The sequence below is a fragment of the Aegilops tauschii genome, chromosome 4 (genome assembly GCF_002575655.3).
Source record: "Aegilops tauschii subsp. strangulata cultivar AL8/78 chromosome 4, Aet v6.0, whole genome shotgun sequence".
NCBI lineage: Eukaryota > Viridiplantae > Streptophyta > Magnoliopsida > Poales > Poaceae > Aegilops > Aegilops tauschii.
Genome location: NC_053038.3, coordinates 261,576,043 through 261,593,322, shown reverse-complemented (window position 1 = coordinate 261,593,322; position 17,280 = coordinate 261,576,043). Strand labels below are relative to the sequence as shown.

The 17,280-nt window shown below is 43.5% G+C and overlaps 1 protein-coding gene across 1 annotated transcript; it reads left to right on the top strand.

The window, feature by feature from the left end:
- The first annotated feature begins 1,218 nt into the window (after positions 1–1,218).
- Positions 1,219–16,620, top strand: LOC109742527 (uncharacterized). The gene is made up of 14 exons (XM_073496532.1): positions 1,219–1,551; positions 2,158–2,239; positions 3,295–3,398; positions 3,582–3,708; positions 4,159–4,253; positions 4,527–4,650; positions 5,156–5,236; positions 6,609–6,707; positions 6,804–6,959; positions 13,709–13,763; positions 13,850–13,917; positions 14,150–14,194; positions 15,054–15,215; positions 15,888–16,620. Exons 1-14 carry the CDS (start codon positions 1,514–1,516, stop codon positions 16,350–16,352), a joined length of 1,701 nt encoding a protein of 566 aa, XP_073352633.1. The 5' UTR covers positions 1,219–1,513; the 3' UTR covers positions 16,353–16,620.
- The last annotated feature ends 660 nt before the right edge of the window (positions 16,621–17,280 follow it).

Genomic DNA, 17,280 nt, shown 5'->3' with positions numbered 1-17,280 from the left:
CCCTTTTAATTTTTTGATGAGAAAATAATCATTTTAATTAATAAATGTCACGGTCTTGGGATAAATGTCATTTTGAAACTGGTCTTTGTCGAGCCCAGTCCGAAACATGGCCTGGCCCGACCTTGGAAATGATCATGTTCATCGGATTAAAAAATAAGAAGAAGAGAGGGTCAAAACTAAAAAACAGCCATCCGGGAGGGGAAGGCAAGTACCCCCACACAAGGCACCCCACTAAATTAATCACCATCAATCAATTAGGGCTAGTTTGGCAGCAAAGTTTTTTTTAAACTGTGGTAATTGAAAACCACAGTATTACTCTGGATGGGCAAGGAATACTACAGTTTTCTAAAACCAATGTTTTTCTCGGTTTTACATGTGTTTGGTTGGTGCTGTTTAACTAAAGTTTTGACCAAGTATTTTAACGTGGATGACTGAGCCCGTTTCAAAAAAAAACGTGGATGACTGAGTAAGTAGCGGCTGCTAACGGCGGCCGGCTGCATGCAGCTGCCATGCGCACGTAATACCATCCTAGAATCAGTCAACTAGATTGAAGAAGTACCATCCTAGGAGTAGTCAACTAGATTGAAGTAATACAATCTTAGGAGCGTGTTGCCATTATATGTCTATATACGTGCTTGTACTTCCAGCCGGTCCTAAATTCTTTGTGCGTGTACATGCGCCATTTATACTAAATCGGCTAGCTAGCTAGCATATATAACCTGCTGCTTATGAGTGTTCTCCAAAAGGATCAATCAATCTAATCCATGCGCTACTCGCCGGAAATACATAGGCAGCCAAGAGAAATAGCTTGCTGCGAACGAGTGTTCTCCCTGGTGGTGAGCTTGATTCAGTCAGGGCACTGGCACTGCAGAGAAGAGATGGAGACTCGCACGCGATGCTGGCTGGAAGATAGACTAATCAAACTGAATTGGCTATAACCAGGAGATATAATATGGGCGTTTATCATATAAGAGAAAGAGGGAAAATAGAATGAGATCGCTTTGAATATTCTTATCTCGACGTAAACAGCAACGTCAAGTGCGATCTCCCAAAAGATTTATCTCCGCCTTGTTTTAAAAAAAGAGGTCGGGACCTCTTTTCCGAATACTGCAAAAAGATCATGGTTTCTAGCATACTGTGGTTTACAAAACTTTGATTTTTTCTGAAGCCAAACGCAGCAAAGTATTCAAAACCATGGTATTTTTCAGGAACCACGGTATTCTTAGAAAACTTTAAAAAAACTTTGCTGCCAAACGCAGCCTTAAAAAGCGGAGGGGAGGGGAGAAGGGGGGAGAAATCAGAAGCGATCAGAGGAGAGTGGGAAGGAGGGAGGGAGGGAGGCCAGCGAGCGAGGAGAGAGGGAGAGAGCAGAGTTTAATTTGGAATCATTTAACAAGTGAGGCCAGCGAGCGGAGGGTAGGGAGGAGAGAAGGAGGGAGATTTGCTTCGTGCACCCAATCTCCCTCAACCTCTACCTCTCCCTCTCCCCGGAGATTCTTCTCTCTCTCATCCGATGGACCAGCTGGTGAATTTCATCATCCGCCCGCCCAGGTGAGCTCCCCTGTTCCGTTCCTTCAGCCACCCCACCCCGCCCCACCGTCTCGATTCGGTAGGCGTAGGTTTGGATCTGAGCCGCGCGGGCTTGAGGTGCGGCGGTTCGGCTCGCTGGACTTGCGCGGCCGATTGTGCTCGCCTCCCATACGATTTGCTGTCGTCGAATTGGGGTAGGGTGATTGCTTCACGCGGTCCCGTAATTCCGGTAGATTCGTCATTGGCTTTTGGATTATGCTAGTGATATAGATGGCACTAGCAGTTCGGTTCGTCAGATTGATGGTGATTAATTTAGGTTACATACAAATGAACTTGAGTGGCTGCCTGCCTGCAAATGTTGTGGTGTTGTGCTCACGAAATTGTTACTGTGGCATTTGAACTCTATCCTATGCTTTTTTAAGTAGTGCTTCCATTCCACTTCAGCAAGCTACTCTTCTATTCTCCTAAATACTTCCTAGATTTCCTATTACCTAGAGTTAGACAAGTCTGATGTGGGGCTACAGTAGATATTCATTAGACGAACATGAGTAGCTATGCTTCTTTAGGTAACTCCCTAACTTGATGGTCATACTCTGTTAACCTATTTGATACATTCTTGCGTTGCAGAGCTGACTACAGTCCAGACGATGATCTACTGGAGCAGGAGTTTATGCTCAAGGGAAGATGGTTTCAGAGGAAGGACCTGGAGGTTATATATGTTTTATATTTCCGTGTTACGGTGATAACAGATTAACAGCAACATCAGAAACCTATTTCCTTTGTTCTATTATATTGCTTTTGTATGCGCTATACACATTAGAAAAAAACCTCCATCTTCATTGCCAGAAAAACTCAATACAATCTGTTGGCCTCGTTGTCTGCTAAAAAATCATGAATGGAAACTTGGATTCCATTATCAATGGCATAAAGATATAAATAGCATGGTCGTTCTTTAAGACTGTGTTTAATTTGGAATCATTTAACAAGTGAGGCAGGTTCAGTTTTGAACAATGCAAGTAGGATGCAAGGGATAAACAGGAAATCTGCTAGGCTGATGCCAGATCTGGGCCACTAGATGTGGGTCATTATGGGTAGCCAATGCGTAACAAGTTTATGGGTGATCTAGGATATATATAATTACATGTAGTTTTCCATTTGAATTTTTTGGTCATATGGTAATAAAGACCAAGAAGGGGAGCCTTGGTGCAGCGGTAAAGCTGTTGCTTTGTTACCATGAGGTCACGGGTTTGAGTCCTGGAAACAGCCTCTTGCTGAAATGTATGGAAAGGCTGCATACAGGAGACCTCAAGTGGTCGGACCCATCCCTGAACCCTGTGCAAGCGGGAGCTACATGCACCGGGCTGCCCTTCTGTGCTATTTTGAATTTTTCAGTTTCAATAAAGAAATTCTTTGTAAAATCCGTAATTTGGCTACCATTTTTCTCTAATTGGCCTATGTGCTTAGATTCTGTGATGTATAAGAAATGTACATGAAATTATAGTATCTATTACAGGTGTGAATTATATCTTATGACATCTTTCCCATCTTTATGCATTTGTATTGCTGTCTTGTTTGTTGCATTTGTTTTTTCCTGGTGTACTGTAATAATAGCCACACTGAAATTGGCTTGCTAGCTTTTTTGTCATTTATCAGATGACATAGATTACACATAATGAACATTGGCTTTCGGCTTGTGCAGGTAAATTTTGCTTTCTTATGTGGCTTGCCATGGTATATATTTGATATGCAGTCTCTTTTTTTCAGGTAGTAAATAGCCAGGGCAAGAAGTTGCAGTGTAGCCACTACATACCTGCTGTGATTCCTGAAGGAACAGCACTTCCTTGTGTTATATACTGTCATGGAAACAGGTAGAGACCTAGAGTATATGTACACATTATCCTTTTGCTTAATAGGCTTGTTTTTCAGTTTTGGCAAAATGCCTTTCCACCTATTACTGATAAAGCACAATTCTAGTCCTTTACAAATATTTGCTAAGATAGTCTATTCTATTTTTTGCAAGGATTAATTGAACTGCGTTATTTATTTTCCAGTGGATGCAGAGCTGATGCTAGTGAAGCCGCCATTATTCTTCTACCATCAAATATTACAGTCTTTACACTGGACTTTTCAGGGTCTGGTCTCTCTGAAGGAGAGCATGTCACCTTGGGCTGGAATGAAGTGAGTTTGCCTTACGCAGATAGAAGATTAAAAAATGACACATGGTTCTGGAACCTTCTGTCTGCTTTATATGTTGTACATGCACAATTAGTTCAGATGCTATTAGGTAAATTGAGAAACAAATAACACATAATAATCTGGTATGCATTTTATGTCTTTGTACAGAAATAGACAATCTTAAAATCTGTCATAACAGTGAAATGGATGGTTAGTGAAATCTAAAACTTTGTGCAGAGGATTAATTGGCAGTATATCGTTTATGGGAAGACAGTTTTTTTCCTTCATATTTGACTGAATTGTAAATGTTACTTTACGCCAGTTGAACCACCTATTCCTTCATCTCATTTTCTGCTCTGGGCCATCGACGCGTCAGTTTTTCCTGAGGCACTTAATTAAATCGTTTTCATTGCTTTCGAAGACAGAATGCTGATATCGCTTTCTTTTATACAGAAAGAAGATCTGAAAGCTGTTGTTAATTATTTGCGGACAGATGGGAACATATCTTGCATTGCTCTGTGGGGTCGCTCAATGGGTGCGGTCACAAGGTGTGTTCAGTATGTTGAAATGAACTTTCATTTTCTCCCGTAGTGGTCAGAAATTAGTTAATCACGATTCCCTGTTGTTCAGCTTAGTTTGCTTGTATGCTCTATGATATTCCTCTGTAATATTCGGCCTCATGTGCTTGTAGGCTTTAAAATACCCATGTGTAATATTGTTGCTTGTATTTGTGTTCTTGTGTGTTTGTGTGGATAGGAACATGTACATACTTAAACACTCTAAATTTTACCTTACTCAGAATGTTTTGACTTTTCTTTCAGTCTAATGTATGGAGCGGAGGATCCATCAATTGCTGGAATGGTTCTTGATAGTCCATTCTCAAACCTTGTTGACTTGATGATGGAACTAGTTGATACCTACAAATACCCCTTGCCAAAATTCACGGTAAGCATAATTTGATGATGAGGATTCATCGATTATCAATTGTTACTAGCAATGTGTATGTGCGGCTGTTGGCCCAGGGAATAGTGGAGTTGATGAGCTTGCGCTTTAGCATGTTGTTTTTGCAAATTTGTTCTCCTACATAACCCACCTTATAGCACCATTTCTATAATTGAACATGGCTACTCAAAGAGCCTAATGGAGCCATTCCTGATCTTTTTTATCCAAAAGACTACTTTGTCTGTTGTTTATCAATACAGTTAGTTCCAGTGATGAATGAGCATGAGTCACTTAAAATTTAATTCAAATTATGCATGAGTTCCTGTGCGCTTGTGACTGCCAAGTTACTGAGTTTGTGACCACTGATTTTTGTAATTATAATTCCACATTTGTTGCTTCACTTCTGTTAATTTTATTTGTTCTAGATATGCTCCCACAACTTTGATGCATATTTGCAGATGGTATATCCCATCTTATATATTATGGAGCTTCTGTTTGTTTTGTTTAGGTAAAACTTGCAATACAGCACATGCGGAAGATTGTCAAGAAAAAAGCCGGCTTTGACATCATGGATCTTGATACCATTCAGGTTTATTATCGTCCTGTCTTAAGTTACTGGGGATACTGATATTGTTTGTTCTTATACACATGATGTTATTTGCTATTAGCTGCTTGGAGATTTCACAAGCTTTTTCTTTGTTTTGCTCTTGTAAATAATAGTACAGCTCAGACAGCTAGATTGGTTTTAACACAGTTTGGTCTTATCGACGAGCACAAAGCCGAATAGGAAACTGGGGAAATTATGCGAACCATTTCCCTTTAGGAAGTAGATGACGGCATAGTTGCCGGATTTGGTGGGACTGGCTTCGAATCCTGATCTAGATCGATCGACCTAGATTAGGGTTCGAGATTATTGGTTTTGAACAGAATTCGTTGCCAGAGTTGCGCTCCTAAGCGAACCAGAAAAATGAAATCACAGGGTGAGCGCCATGGGGAGGCTGGCTGGGAGGGAGAAGGTAGTTGGAGAAAAGATAGATGAAAGATGATGACCATCGTGCCTGGGCTCTATTGTCGGTCGTCCATCGCTGTTGCAGCTCTTGGCCACTATACAATATTTTTCTTTGCCTGCTGGTTGCTGGTGAAAGAAGTAGAGATGTGTAGCAGCTTAAGGACATGGAGAAGCGGAATAGCTTGGCTATAAGATGTGCCGAAGCAGGAGCAAGAACGCAAGCAGCAGAGGAATAGAAACGGCGTGAGCAGAGCAAGAATTACAGAAGCAATAGAAGCGCTGGGGTGGAGCTTTTTTTCCAGAAGAGGAAGTGGAGCTAGGTCACGTGAAGGTTACTAGGCCATAGCTGGGCCTTGTACACCAACAGGCAGGGTGTTCTTATTCAAGTATGAGTATTTTTTTCATCTACGGCATGAGCAGAGCAAGAATTGCAGAAGCAATAGAAGCACTGGGGTGGAGCTTTTTTTTAATTCCAGAAGAGGAAGTGGAGCTAGGTCACGTGAAGGTTACTGGGCCATAACTGGGCCTCATACACCAGCAGCCAGGGTGTTTTTATTCAAGTATGAGTATTTTTTTCATCTACTAGATCGTTTTTTTGGAAAACGAATCAGAGCTAGCAAATAGAAGTCAACTGATTCATGAATTGGTTTCCGAATTCGCAAATCAGGGATGTATACCCCCCATCGAACTCGATTATATTAGAAAGTACCGAACCACGAATCTGGTAACTGAGGATGATGGTTCCTACTCCAATTGCCAACTGCATAGTGCAAACTTATTGAATGTGATTCTGTACAGTTCGGTCTTATCGACGAACACAAAGCATAATCGGAAACTGGGAGAGCTATGCGAACTATACTAGGAGATATCCTTTAAAAACTTCAATATATTCTGTTTTGACAGCATATAGAATTATGGATACATGTTTAGTATCTGACCGTAAACCCTTCAGGTAGCAAAGCGATGTTTTGTTCCTGCTTTGTTTGGACATGCAACCGAGGATGATTTTATACTCCCGCATCATTCAGACAAAATTTGTGAAGCATATGTTGTAAGTTTCTACCTCCCCATTCAGCATGAAACATAAATTACTTATTGTCTGTCAAGATAGTAACATATGGTATGGTTTGTCCTAATGTGTCTGCAGGGAGACAAAAACATTATAAAATTTGATGGGGACCACAATTCACCCCGACCACAATTTTACTTTGACTCGATCACAATATTTTTTCATAATGTGCTGAACCCACCTGATGTCCCTGACGATCATTATTTCCTGACACCACATGGCAGCCTTGGTCAGGTACTACAGAATACAGAGTGGTATTCCTCAAGTCTTGAAATGTGTTAATTTTACTTACATAGGTTCTGTATATGTTATTTATCTCTATTGCATAGCCTAAGAGGCATATATATATATGTAGTAATTTTGAAAATATTTTTTTACTATCCAAGTTTGTAATTTACTGCATTTTCAGAAAAATTACTATATTTTATATACCGCGTTACTATATACTCCCTCCATTCCTTTATGTAAGGTGCATTATTTTTGGCACGGTGACCAAGGCACATAATTATAGACATGTTAGGACAAAATTACCCTTAGCAAATTTGTTGATTTGTGGCAAGTAAATCTGTGAGTCCAGGAAAGTAAGAGATACATGCAATCGAGAGAGAGATTTTTCCTTCTTTTGCTACAAGGAGAGATACAGACAATCAGGAAAGAGATACTTTCCTTTTTATAGAGGGCTAAAAACGAAATTATGAGGAATTAGAAAGACTGCACCTTACATTGTGGAATTTTATCAAAAAACAAATACACATTATATAAAGGAATGGAGGGAGTATATAGTAACACTAAACTAAGCGTGAGTGTAGAATAGCTTATTCTACACCCCAGTAACGATACATACAAAATATAGTAACATAGTATAAAAAAATAGTAATTTTTGTCAAATAGTAGTAAATTACAAACTTGGGTAGTACAAAAATATTTTCCGAATTACTACGTTTTATACGTTGTTTTACTAGATTTTGTATGTAGCGTTGCTAGGGGTGTAGAATAAGCTATTCTATACACACACACACACACAAGACTTGGGGTAAGTGTTGTCGTAGCATGAAAAGTTCTCCTGTAGAGTCAATCCAAAGGGGATGACGAGAAGATTGCGCATCAGAGAAGACACCACATCAGTAGAAGATACAAGAGACATAAGAGAAGATGGGTTATCAAAATAAGATGGCACATCAAGCATTTATAAGGCGTTAAAGCGGCCTAAGGCGAGCACCACCTGCTCTGACGCCCAAAGCGAGCATATTTCTAAGGCGCTGCAGGGCGCCTTATCACGTAAGCGACGCTTAAGCGTCTAAAGCAGGATGCTTTATAAACAATGACATCAAGCGAATGAAGCATTGCGCACAAAATCATAGCCCAAGAAAACCGGAGGCAAAAGAAGCTCGATGGCAAGAGAATAAGCGTAGATCAGCAGTGCAAAAAAGAGGCCATGAAATTCCTATAGGAAACCACAAGGACCACGTAGGCCACTAAAGTTGTATAGAAAGGACAAGAACCTGAAAAATAAGGCTGACATATAAAGATTTGGTTGACTCGCATGGCATGAGAATATGGAAAAGAGAAACGGACTTGGTGGACGCAGCAGAAAATATAGAAAAATAGAAGCTAAGAATCACGCAAGAGACGAAGATGGAATAGCTACCGTGCATGCAGAAGAGGCTGCAGAGGAGACCGTGCAGGTGAGATGCCGGCGAGGAGCGGCAGAAAAGAGCAACTAGCGGACGAGCACCCAACACCAATGGAAGGTGTATGTGCGAGACATAATCGGCAAATAACACTGTTGAGAATCAGCAGACATTGTAATACTTTTTTACTATCGACCGGTGGAGCAGGCCAGCAGGAAAAGATGAGACAAATATGACACAGCAGCACGTAGCAGCAACAAGTAGAGAAGGCACAACAACACATAGCAAGCAGCAACCAGGAGGATGGCTAAGAAGAGCAGCGACATATCAGCAGGAGAAGGCTGGCAGGAGGCTGTGGCGGGGCCACGAGGCCTGCAGGGTGGAGCAGCATGCAGGCTGCTAGAGCTTCACGGGTGGGCCTGTACGTGGGGCAGAGCGTGGTGGCAAGTCTGGCCGAGAACATATGGAGCAATGGCGGGCAGCCAAGAGAAGAGAGAATCTACCTGAGAAGAGCGGATCGATGGAATCTAATCGGGAGACCAAAACAAAAAAATTGATCGGGAGAGGAGGATGAGTTGCGGCATTTGGAGACCTAAACCTAAGCTCTAATGCCATGTTATAGATGCAACTTATCTCTTTTGTTTTTGATGGGAAGTTCTTCGTGGCTGCTTTGTTACTTGAATCACGCTTACATCATCCGCTAAAAAGCTAGAAATAAACTCGGGGGGTGTGTCCAACCACAAAGTCGGAGGATCAACACGTCTCTGTTGAGCTAAAACATTAGCAACCATATTAGACTATTAAAATGTTCAAAAGAACCTTCCCGAAATCTTCCCAAATACTATGACATTCTTCAATGATAGGGGCAGCGACCATGGCTTGCCCACTATTCATGTTCAGTGCTTCTACAACAACCAAGTTATCCACCTATACCAGGAGTGAGTTTATACCAAGCTGAAGTGCCAACTTTAGACCTTCCACCAGGGCCGCTGCTTGTGCGGATAGAGTATTGGCAACATGCTCTAGTTTTGCAGTAGAAGCACCAATGAAAGCACTTAGGTGATCCCGGATGACAGCACCACATGATCCCGAGTAATCCTTAGAAAAAGATGCATCAACATTCAGAACCAGCTAACTAAACAATGGCTTCCTCCGTCGGTTGATGTGTGGGCTCATAGGAGGTTTGCCATTTGCCCGTACATAATTTAGCTCTAAGGCTTGAATGGCTGGACCTGTGGGAACAGGCTGTTTGCACCTCCTCATTCTTTGAAATTTGCGGTCTTTGGCACCAAAGATACCAACTAGTGGCCGCGATCATCTCCGAGATTTGGACCACATCCATGTACTGTTTTTGGTTGGCCAGTCACATAGCAAGATCTCCAGAATTACGGTGCCCGATCTCTGCGGTGCACACGCACGGGTTATAATTTCATGTAGCCCAAGAACCTGCCACACTTCTTGTGCCCGAGCACATTTGAATAATGTGTGCGCTACATCCTCTGCGTGAGTCTGACACACTGGGCATTGACCCGTGGTAGCAATGGGATGGTTAGCAAGTACGCCCATACATGGGATTGAATTATGCAAGCATCTCCAATGAATATTTTCTACTTTAGAGCATCTCTAGCAAATCTCACAAACCGCCGTCCTGCAAATTTCGTTTACGGTTCACGTTTACGGTATCCGTGAACGAAAAATTTGTGGTACGGCGGACGCCGAGACAGAACAAATTCCACAAACAAACTCAAACGCATATGCATATTCAAACTAGCATTCACGCCACTTAAAACATCACCGGAGTTCATACTTAAAACATAGTTTGTACTTAAACAACACCATCACCATCATCACCATCATCGGACTTACTGACGCCGAAGTGGTGCTCTGTGAGGGAGTTGGAGAGCAGGAAGGCGAGGTCATACTCCTCCTTCAACAAAGGCAACCGCGCCGTTGCAGCTTTGTCTCTTGCGGTGGCTGCCTCCTTCGCCTCGAACCACGCAACCTTCGTCGCCTAGAGACTCTTGAGCGAGGGGGAGAAGATGCAGTCGAGCCTGTTGAAGTTGGTCCACGCCCGTGCTCTCGGTGCCACGGGAGCAGCATCGGGCGCCGCGCCTGCTCCCTGCGTCACTCCATCGGCGGGCGGAGGGAGGAGCTCTCGGCCCCAGTGTTGTTGCGGCGCTTGTGAGGCAGCTCGCCGTCGCGGCCGCCAAGCCCCCCCCTCGGCCACCCCTCCCGCCACCCGCGCATGACACCGGGGCTCGGTTCTGGTGGCTGCGCTCGCCTCAAAATTATGCTGGAGGGAAGGCGATTTGTTGGCAGAGAAGTGGAAATACGGCGGAGGATAAGCGCATCTCTAGCAGACACCTTAAAACGCGGACCTGTAAAGTGAGTTTATAGTTTGCAGAATGCGTTGGATACGGGCTGAAAACAGCGGCGGCTGAACAAAAACGTCAAATGAACTTGTAAATTTTGAAATCTGAACTTTGTGGGAGAAATCGAACTACTTCAGTAGAACTAGCAGCGTTCATAGTACTTGATTATCATACATATGTCATACATAGCATTTTTATACAAAGTAGATCGGAGGAGCGGCGGCCACCGTAGACCCTACCGCCAAAATTTGGCTCACCGGAGCCATCCAGGTGCGGTGGCGGAGGAGTTCAGCTGTCGTCGGAGGAGACGAGGTTGACGTAGATTTTGTCGCGCCATCCCTCAAGGTTGGCGTTGAAGTCCTGCACCTTGGCGAGCCCCTGCTCGAGGAGGACGTCGTCGAGCTCGCCTAAAGTTCGACGACACTGCTCCATCTCCTCCCGCGCATGCGCGCGACAATGGCCCGCTCGAAGATGTCCGCCTTGGCCGGGGGGGGGGGGGGAGGGGGGGGGGAAATCCTCCGGCCGGATGACGCAACCGCCTGGCCGCATTGGCTCCTCCAGCTCCCCTTCACCGTGCGGAGCAGCACGTGCGGAGCAGCGGGAGCTCCTTTGGCTCCCTTTTCAACGGCATGAGGAGCGGCGTACGGGAGCTCAACCCCCCAGCGGAGCTGCCCGCGTCGGAGGACAGACGAGCCTGCCTGCGGTCGTACTCTTTTGTCTCGCGGCGGCGAAGCGACGACGGATTTAGCTCACCGGCGGCGAGAAATGGGAGAGCGATAGGGTTTCGCCCCATATAGTTGCCGCAAACTCGTAGATATACCGCGTGCGGGGGGGGGGGGGGGGGGCGGCTTGCGGGCCACCGTAAAATCTTTCATGGGCCGGACGACTATACGGGCTCTGGTCTGGCCCAAAAAATGGGCCAAACCCGCATAGTCGCTGGGATTTTACAGTTTCTGTGTTTTTAAGGAGTTTCCGTGTTTTAAGGAGTCTGCTAGAGATGCTCTAAGGGAAAAGGAGGACGCAAACCCTAAAACAGCCTAGCGCTGGTATATATTGCGGACTCGGGGGCGGTTTACGGGCCAGGCCGTTTTTACCGGACTTGTTCAGGCCGGGTTTTTGGAGCGTCCTCTAAATCTGCCGAAAAGACCTGGCTCGGCGAGCTTTTACAGGAGTTGCTAGAGTTGCTCGCCGGGCCGCGTTTTTTCGGTGGATTTACGGGACGCTCCAAAAAACCGGCCCGAACAGGTCCGGTAAAAACGGCCCGGCCTGTAATTTTTTTATGGGAGGCCTGTAAACCGCCCCTGAATCCGCAATATATACCGGCGCTAGGTCGTTTTAGGGCTTGTGTTCTCCTTTTCCCTTATCCTCCTTCGCCGCATTTCTACTTCTCCGGCGACAAATCGCCTTCCCGCCGGCATCGTTTTGCGGCGAGCGTAGCCACCGGAACCGAGCCGCGATGTAGTGCGCGGGTGGCGGGAGGGGTGGCCGAGGGGGGCTCGGCAGTGAGCCGCCTCACAAGCACCGCAACGACACAGAGGCCGGGAGCTCCTCCCTTCGCCCGCCGGTGGAGTGGTGCAGGGAAAATGCGCGGCGTCGCGTCCGAGCGGAGCACAGGCGTGGACCAAATTTGACAGGGTCGACCACATCTTATCCCCCGAGCTCAAGCGTCTCCGGGCGGCGGAGGTTGCTTGGTTCGAGGCAAAGGAGGAGTCTGCCGCTGGAGACGAAGCTGCAGCGGCGCGGGTGCCGGCGTTGAAGGAGGAGTATGACCTCGCCTTCGTGTTCTCCAACTCCCTCATGGAGCACCACTTCGGTGTCGGCAAGTCCGGTGATGGTGATGACGGGTAGATCTAGTTTAATTTCTGTTTTATACCCGTATGAACTATGTTTTAAGTATAAACTACGGTGTTGTTTAAGTATGAACTCCAGTGATGTTTTAGTATCCTACTGTGACCGGATCTAGGAGCTCATTAACTCTTGTCAGCACCCTGTTACCCACAGTGTGATTATTTTCCTTGAAGAACTATTTGGGACCCAGCAATCTTCCCAAATATTAATTTTCATGCTATTGCCAACTCTCCAAATACACCCTTTTTTGAATGTCTGAATTCCTGCCCAGATGCTCTGCAAGACATAAGATGATCCTTTCTTGAGCTGACAGTTAAGATATCTCCAGAAGGGTAATATTTAGACCTCAAAACCCTAGCACATAGGAATTCATAATTATCAATCAGCCTCCAACACTGCTTTGCAAGCATAGATGCAAATTATCTCTATTGCATAGCGCAAGGGTCATATATATATACTCCATCTGTTCCATATTAAGTGTTGTGATTCAGTACAACTTTCAACTTTGTATTAAATCATTGTACTAAATCAGCGACACTTAATATGGAACGGAGGGAGTATTATACAAGACTTGGGGTATAAGGAAAGAGACATATCCTAATAAGGACTCCTATACCAATACTAATACTAAACAGTTAACACTGTACAGGGTCACTGGGATACAGAACATGATATAGAGTATAGAGTGGGTTCCAACAATCTTCCCAAATATTAATTTTCATGCCATTGCCAACTCTCCAAATACACCCTTTTCTGAATGTTTGAATTCCTGCCCAGATGCTCTGCCAGACATAAGATGATCCTTTCTTGAGCTGACAGTTTAAGATATCTCCAGAGGGTAATATTTAGACCTCAAAACCCTAGCACATAGGGATTCATAATTATCAATCAGCCTCTAACACTGCTTTGCAAGCATAGATGCAACCAATCTCTATTGCATAGCACAAGGGTCATATATATATACTCCCTCCGTTCCATATTAAGTGTCGCTGATTTAGTACAACTTTGTATTAAATCAGCGACACTTAATATGGAACGGAGGGGGTATTATACAAAGACTTGGGGTACAAGGAAAGAGACATAGCCTAATAAGGACTCCTATACCAATTCTAATACTCCTAACACTGTACAGGGTCACTGGGATACAGAACATGATATAGAGTATAGAATTGCTCAATCACCAACAGGTATGATTTGCAAACCTTGACACACACTTATAATTGGCGCATCATTCATGGTACGTAACATCTGTGATATTTTTGCTCTGGGGCAGCCCCTTCAACTACGACAGAAGATGCCATTGCACAGTTGCGTTCTAGAAGGCTCATGAGCAGAATGGAGGTGGGTGTTTCAGTTGGTTGACATTCTGAACAATTCTGCAATTCTGCTGTGTCATTGTTATTGGTGTTCTAATTTATTGGTTCTCGTTCTTGCTCTTATTATCCTCTGATGGAAGCATAATAGCAATAATAAAGTTATCTTAGTAGCAACCCAATTGTCATGAAACATTTTACAGTGCTCGAACCAGCAGGGAGCAGCAAACTCAGCTTTGTTTTCTTTTGATCATTTGCAGGTCCCATCTGGAACCGCCACAGAAGGCAGGGCCGACAGAACTGAGGTGTTATTTTATGCTATTTCCACCTCTTAGGATTAGATTTTACGTCTTCCGTAACACCAAATTCTTTTACCTTATTGGCTGATTTCCCCCGACCTCCAAAAAGCTTGGCATAGAATGACTTAAAGTTAACATTGTTACAATGCCTATATAGGTTTTATTATAGAAATATTTGGTCTATTTGATTGGTCATGTTTAGAGTACCTTGCACCTGTGAGGATTTGTTCCAAATACATCACCTACAAAATCCCAAATTGTTTGTAATTTTCTCCCTCACTCTCTGCTCTATGTGTTGTTTTTGTGTTGACTGGCTCTTTGATACAGTTGCAGCGATTCTTGCACTTGATCTTAAGACGTTTTGCGGTATGAAATTTGAATCTAATAATGGGTGTTAGGCAACCTTGATATGTAATTTAAATTATAATATATGATTTTAGTATCTTTTTGTTTAGAATCGTTAGTGTATTTATAATTGATTTCAGAGCCTGTTGGGCACTTAAGAGAATGAGCATAGCAAATACTTCTGGTTAAGTGAAAATGTGTGAGGGTTAGCAATACACTAATCCGTGGTGGTACTTGAATATTTTCTTGATGTGTTGCATGATGGTTTTTTGCACTTTAATCATTGGTACAATGTGTGTTCATGAACAATTGGTGGCTGTAACATGAACTCAAAAGTCTCATGTTGCAAGTAGATTAGCCTGACAAAATAGGCCTCTTTCGATGGTATATAACACTGTTGAGTTTTGGAGGGAATGCTTTGGTTTGTATGTGTGAAATGTTGATCTTTTACCAACCTTGCAGAAGATTACACTCATCAAGCATCACCACTCAGATTTACTTCTACTCGCTGTTTGAACAGGTATTGGATAGTGGCCCCTTCTCATCTAGTGCATCTACTGCGACTCCTCCGAATGGCCGTAATGGAAGGATGCTCACTCCAACCTCTGATGATGGCGAGTATGTGGAGTATTCATTTGATAGCGTATCAGATATGCCTTACACTGAGGAAGATGAAGATAGAGTAAGTTATACCGTAACACTCTATGGGGTTGTCGCTATGCTTTCATATCTGAGGAGTTTGTAGTTTCTTAATGCCTCTATAGAGTTCAACACACAAAAGCATTCCAAAACGTGTAATAGGGGTGGTGAAAAAAAGGGAGGATCTAGAACTATGTTCCTGGGTCTCAGCTAGAGTGCAGAGTAGTCAAGTTGGAGTAGAAGCTGGTGTTGGGAGATATGAAGGTTATGCCTGATATGGATGATTGATTTGTAAAAAGCTTGTTTTTTCTGTATCTGAAGCTACTGTTGATACTCACTCCCTAATCACTATTTAAACTATGAAAATAAATGTCTCAACAAGGATTTTTGGTGTAAATTGATTTTTGAAATGAGCATGTCAACTAAGTATGAGCAATATGTGGTGATGCATAAAGTGCCCTTGTTCTGTTTCTATGTTAATGGACGTTCTAGGAATTATCATGGTGTAGGCTGATCTGTCCTGAATGCGTATATACTACTCCCTCCGTTTGGAATTACTCGTCCAAGAAATGAATGTATCTAGATGTTTTCTAGTTGTAGATACATCCATTTTTGTGACAAGTAATTCCGAACGGAGGGAGTACTTCCTAGCCTACCTTTCCACGTTTCTAACCGTACCAGTGGTTAATCTCTATTCTGCTGTGTCTAAACGCAGATGCTGATGCAAGCAATTCTCGAGTCCCTGAAGGATTTAGACAAGTCAAATACAAAGAACACTCAATCAGCTGTATCTGATGTTGCTTCCAAAGAAAATAGTGTAGCACCTGATGTAGTGGCATTGGAGACAGATGCATCCTCCATCTCTGTGCGTGGTGCTGATGCTCCTGGTAAGGATGTAGCAGCCTGTAACAGTGTAACAAAGACGTCTAGTGTGCAAAGTGCAGATCGCTGCACTGTAAATGATGCTGTTTCTGCTAATGTTTCTGGCGCATCAGAATCCAACGGCTCAACTCAGGTCATCAATGGAAAATCTGGCTCGGCAGAATCCCAGAAACCCATCCAGAACCCCAATGGAGAGGATGGCACAAGAGCAACACTTGTAGTCCAGAAGAGCCGGACTGGCAGCCTGATTGATGGATTGACACAAAAATGGGGTTCCTTCTTCAAGAACAATGACTGAGGCAAGCGAGGTATACAGTGACATGCCGTTGACGATACACGTTTGCGTGTTAATATAGCCCATAGGTTGCCGCTGGCTTGATTGGTTAGCCTGTAAAATGGAAAAAGTAAAGGCAATATTGTATGACCCGTTTTAGTGTGTTGGTGGTGTATATATAGAACTAGAAAAAGGTAGGATTCCATTGATTGTATATCATGTCTCAACACTTAGCGTTGTGAATTGGTAGGTGCGTGTTTGCTGGGAAAATAAAAATATGCTGTTAATGTAATGCAGGAAAATCACGTTATTTGTTATTTGTTGCATTTGTGAAAAAGGAATACACCCAACTCATAGCTCTGGCTTTAACACATACTCCCTCCGTTCAGAATTACTTGTCTCGGAAATGGATGTATCTAGAACTGAAATACGTCTAGAGACATCCACTTCTACGACAAGTAATTCCGAACGGAGGGAGTACCTCTTTCTTTTGTGCACCGAGGGTCTTACTTCCCTTGTAATGACATGCAGAATGGAGTGGCGAATTTAAAGGAGTATGAATTGGTAGGTGCATGTTTGCTGGGAAAAAAAATATGCTGTTACTGTAATGCAGGAAAATCACGTTATTTGGTATTTGTTGCATTTGTGAAAAAGGAATACACCCAACTCATAGCTCCGGCTTTAACACATACCTCTTTCTTTTGTGCACCGAGGGTCTTACTTCCCTTGTAATGACATGCAGAGTGGAGTGGCGAACTTAAAGGAGTACAAGTTGAACTTAATAAAAGGAGTAAAGTTTGTCAATGGTTTGTAAGGATGGTCATGGTGGGGAGTAACTTATACTAGTGTCATGCATATGACACTAATCTAAGTTACTATCTCTATAGTGCAAAATAACATACTAGTAGTATCATAAATGGATTCATTTATTAGCTCATAGACTCATTTTGCC